Source organism: Babylonia areolata, chromosome 35 (assembly GCF_041734735.1).
Source record: "Babylonia areolata isolate BAREFJ2019XMU chromosome 35, ASM4173473v1, whole genome shotgun sequence".
NCBI classification, from domain to species: domain Eukaryota; kingdom Metazoa; phylum Mollusca; class Gastropoda; order Neogastropoda; family Buccinidae; genus Babylonia; species Babylonia areolata.
In genome coordinates, this window is record NC_134910.1 from 13,555,257 (window position 1) to 13,560,256 (window position 5,000).

Below are 5,000 nucleotides of genomic sequence, written 5' to 3' on the forward strand. Positions count from 1 at the left end.
AACGCTTTAACCACTCGGCTATTGCGCCCGTCGAGTGTAGGAACGACCTGCTTAGTCACCTGCAGCCAGGATATAATGTCTCTGTGCTGAAAATGCATGACAAAGTCGTGAAAAGCTAAATGTCAAAATTTGGTACTGATCCATGCTCTGAAAGCTAACAAGTCAATTCAAAGCTGCTGGGCAATTTGTGCGTATAAATTTTCAACTATACATATATATACATATATATTTGTGTGTGTGTGTGTGTGTGTGTGTGTGTGTGTGTGTGTGTGTGTGTGTGTGTGTGTGTGTGTGTGTGTGTGTGTGTGTGTGTGTGTGTTTACTTACGTACTTTCTTTTCTTTTCTTTTTCTTCCAAGTTTCGATATATACTCTTCTATGTTTCTCGGATTGTGGGCGTTTTATTTGTTGGTGATTAACTGAACGGAAAGAACGGGGGAAATGTGAATATTAGAATATCTTTCTATCATGTGTGAAACTCGGGAACGTACCAACCTATGGTGGATGAACAGGATTCGTATCAGTGCTCAATCAACAGTTCAGTGGTTCTTCTTCTTCTTCTTCGTTCGTGGGCTGTGAATCCCACGTTCACTCGTAGGTACACGAGTGGGCTTTTACCCCGCCATATCGGCAGGCATACTCCATTTTAAGAGGTGTGCATGCTGGGTATGTTCTTGTTTCCATAGTAACCCAACGAACGCTGACATGGATCGTTAACGTGCCTATTTGATCTTCTGCGTGCGTATACACACGAATGTTTTCAGGCACAAACAGGTCTGCACGTAATTATGTTGACCTGGGAGATTGGAAAAAAATCTCCAACATTTACTCATCTGGTGCTGTTACCGAGTTTTGATCCCGGGACCCTCAGATTGAAAGTCCAACGCTTTATCCACTCGGCTATTGCACCAGTCGTTCACTGAGTTGGTTCGATCATTTTCTATCCTCTCTGGCAGCTTGATCAATAATTACCTGTGTGCCAACGCCACTGCAGGACGCATTGACTGCACGTGACGTCATCGGGGAGCCTCACTTTGACGTCGACCTTGCCCACTTTGGTACCGATGTATAGCTTACTTCCGCTCCCATCATCCAACTGGAGCACGTGACGGTTCAGGCATTCAGGAGTTGCCGCCCTTTGTCACAGAGAAGAAGGGGGGAAATGCACAATCAAATAAAACACAGAGAAGAAGGGGGGAAATGCACAATCAAATGAAACAGAGATGAAGGGGGGAAATGCACAATCAAATGAAACAGAGATGAAGGGGGGAAATGCACAATCAAATGAAACACAGAGAAGAAGGGGGGAAATGCACAATCAAATGAAACAGAGATGAAGGGGGGAAATGCACAATCAAATGAAACAGAGATGAAGGGGGGAAATGCACACTCAAATGAAACAGAGAAGAAGGGGGGAAATGCACAATCAAATGAAACAGAGATGAAGGGGGGAAATGCACAATCAAATGAAACAGAGAGAAGAAGGGGGGAAATGCACAATCAAAGGAAACAGAGAGAAGTGGGGAAATGCACAATCAAATGAAACACAGAGATGAAGGGGGGAAATGCACAATCAAATGAAACACAGAGAAGAAGGGGGAAATGCACAATCAAATGAAACAGAGAGAAGTGGGGAAATGCACACTCAAATGAAACAGAGAAGAAAGGGGAAATGCACAATCAAATGAAACAGAGAGAAGAAGGGGGGAAATGCACACTCAAATGAAACAGAGATAAGAAGGGAGGAAATGCACAATCAAATGAAACAGAGAAGAAAGGGGAAATGCACAATCAAATGAAACAGAGAAGAAAGGGGAAATGCACACTCAAATGAAACAGAGAGAAGAAGGGGGGAAATGCACACTCAAATGAAACACAGAGAAGAAGGGAGGAAATGCACACTCAAATGAAACAGAGAGAAGAAGGGGGGAATGCACACTAAAATGAAACACAGAGAAGAAGGGGGAAATGCACACTCAAATGAAACAGAGAGAAGAAGGGGGAAATGCACACTCAAATGAAACAGAGAGAAGAAGGGGGAAATGCACACTAAAATAAAACACAGAGAAGAAGGGGGAAATGCACACTCAAATGAAACAGAGAGAAGAAGGGGGAAATGCACACTCAAATGAAACACAGAGAAGAAGGGGGAAATGCACACTCAAATGAAACAGAGAGAAGAAGGGGGGAAATGCACACTCAAATGAAACACAGAGAAGAAGGGAGGAAATGCACAATCAAATGAAACAGATATGAAGGGGGGAAATGCACACTCAAATGAAACAGATATGAAGGGGGGAAATGCACACTCAAATGAAACACGGAGATGAAGAGGGGAAATGCACAATCAAATGAAACACAGAGAAGAAGGGGGGAAATGCACACTCAAATGAAACACAGAGAAGAAGGGGGGAAATGCACAATCAAATGAAACAGAGAGAAGAAGGGGGGAAATGCACAATCAAATGAAACAGAGAGAAGGGGTGAAATGCACACTCAAATGAAACAGAGAAGAAGGGGTGAAATGCACTCAAATGAAACAGAGAAGAAGGGGGAAATGCCCACTCAAATGAAACAGAGATGAAGGGGGGAAATGCACACTCAAATGAAACAGAGAAGAAGGGGGGAAATGCACACTCAAATGAAACAGAGAAGAAGGGGGGAAATGCACACTCAAATGAAACAGAGAGAAGAAGGGGGAAATGCACAATCAAATGAAACACAGAGAAGAAAGGGGAGATGCACAATCAAATGAAACAGAGATGAAGGGGGGAAATGCACACTCAAATGAAACACAGAGAAGAAGGGGGGAAATGCACACTCAAATGAAACAGAGAGATGAAGGGGGGAAATGCACACTCAAATGAAACAGAGATGAAGGGGGGAAATGCACACTCAAATGAAACAGAGAGAAGAAGGGGGGAAATGCACACTCAAATGAAACAGAGATGAAGGGGGGAAATGCACAATCAAATGAAACACAGAGAAGCCAAGAGAAAGAAAGAAGACAAAGGGAAAGGCCATGATGACAGAAAAAGAGGAAGGTTGAGAAGGTCCAGTTCAGTTAGTGGTGAGGGGATATATTCCATGTAAGATGAATGTCATATACATGTGTGTGGGGGTCGGGGGGTCGGGGGTCGGGGGAGGGGGGTGTTCCCGGGGGGGGGGGAGGCGGCAAGGGGGGTGGTGAGAGAGAGGAAGGAACGAGACTGTTCCGAAATTTTGGAATACGTGACATATTAATCTCTCTCTCTCTCTCTCTCTATGTATATATATATATATATATATATATATATATATATATATATATATATATATATATATATATGGAGTGATGGCCTAGAGGTAACGCGTCCGCCTAGGAAGCGAGAGAATCTGAGCGCGCTGGTTCGAATCACAGCTCAGCCGCCGATATTTTCTCCCCCTCCACTAGACCTTGAGTGGTGCTCCGAACGCTAGTCATTCGGATGAGACGATAAACTGAGGTCCCGTGTGCAGCATGCACTAAGCGCACGTAAAAGTACACACGGCAACAAAAGGGTTGTTCCTGGCAAAATTTTGTAGAAAAATCCACTTCGGTAGGAAAAACAAATAAAACTGCACGCGGGAAAATAAATAAATAAATAAATAAATAAAGGGTGGCGCTGTAGTGTAGGAGAGAGCAGCCCGAATTTCACACCGAGAAATCTGTTGTGATAAAAAGAGATATATATATATATATATATATATATATATATACAGAGAGAGAGAGAGGGGGGGTGGGCGGATCGAGCGATGTGTGAAATTAGAAGGACAAGTACGCATTAGCAACTAGAAGGAGAACGAATTTGCAAACAAAAAAAGACCTCATTAACCGCAGCTTCAAATCAGTAAAGTGTTTAGCAATAAATCAATTCAAACAGCAACCAGACAAATATACGCCTGAACACTTTATCTACACGCATACACCTACCGATCAATATCAAGTACTTGGAAAAAACACACTCGTCAATGACTCCTTTTCTTCTTCTTTTTTCTTAATGTATTCAAACTTACTTCAGGGGGTTGTTGTTCGGGCACAGTTTGAATTCAAACCATCCCAGATGGTTGGCCGTCACTTCCACCGTCACGAGGATTGCCTGCCCCTGGACAAACTTCCGGGTGATAGTTCCGGTAGCGTATTTACCGCCAGCTTCGTTCTCGCGAGGTCCTTGGTAAGGATCTCCACACACACCACATCTACCTCCCTGGCGTTCATACTGGTTCTGAAAAAAAAAAAAAAACCAAGAGAATTCAGATAATGGATTTGGATTGTGATGTGGACTCAATAACAGATAGTTAGAACAAATAACTAAGCTAATGTCGTCGCTTATTAACAGACAAAAATCGCATAACCGATGACTGACTAAATTTCCGAATTATTATTGTTCGTATTACACTTTGTAGAGTCTTACTTGATGATGGTGACGAAACAGCGCACAGGATGGATGATAGAAATAAAGAAAAAGGTTGACTGGTGTGCAGTTAACAATAACCTGGAAATCAATGCTGGTGTTAAAAAAAGTATGCTAAATTTCCACAAGAACACACACACACACACACACACACACACACACACACACACAATCACATGACATCACACGCGCGCGCAGAAATCATGACCTAAACCAGTCCTCCGAAAGCGCCCCATTTCTGTCACTGACTAGTATGGGTATAGTCATTAGCACACACACACACATACACACACACACGCGCGCGCGCGCGTGCACAATTTTATGCTCGCATATAAATATGCATGTATATATTTGAGAGTGGCCTGTGTCCAATGATTTAGTCCAGCACATTCTGTGTTGCACGCCCACACAGAGAATAAAAACAACTCAGTAAATGTTTTCGTGGTGATGTACTTTTACCACCACCCCTAACCATTCCTAGCGATAACTCTGAGACACCCTATAATGTCCTCCGTTAAAGATGATAAACTGTGGGATACCCGTCACACCTTAAAAGATTAATCAGTTC

General features: G+C 42.9%; 1 protein-coding gene across 1 annotated transcript in view; it reads right to left on the reverse strand.

The window, feature by feature from the left end:
* LOC143277804 (uncharacterized) overlaps window positions 1–5,000 on the reverse strand; it is a 13,152-nt gene that overhangs the window by 3,391 nt on the left and 4,761 nt on the right. The window contains exons 3-4 of the mRNA XM_076582707.1: window positions 4,035–4,243; window positions 972–1,135 (exon numbers count right to left, since the gene is read on the reverse strand). Of these exons, the coding sequence (XP_076438822.1) occupies window positions 972–1,135; window positions 4,035–4,243 (373 nt within the window). The remainder of the gene's footprint in view (window positions 1–971; window positions 1,136–4,034; window positions 4,244–5,000) is intronic.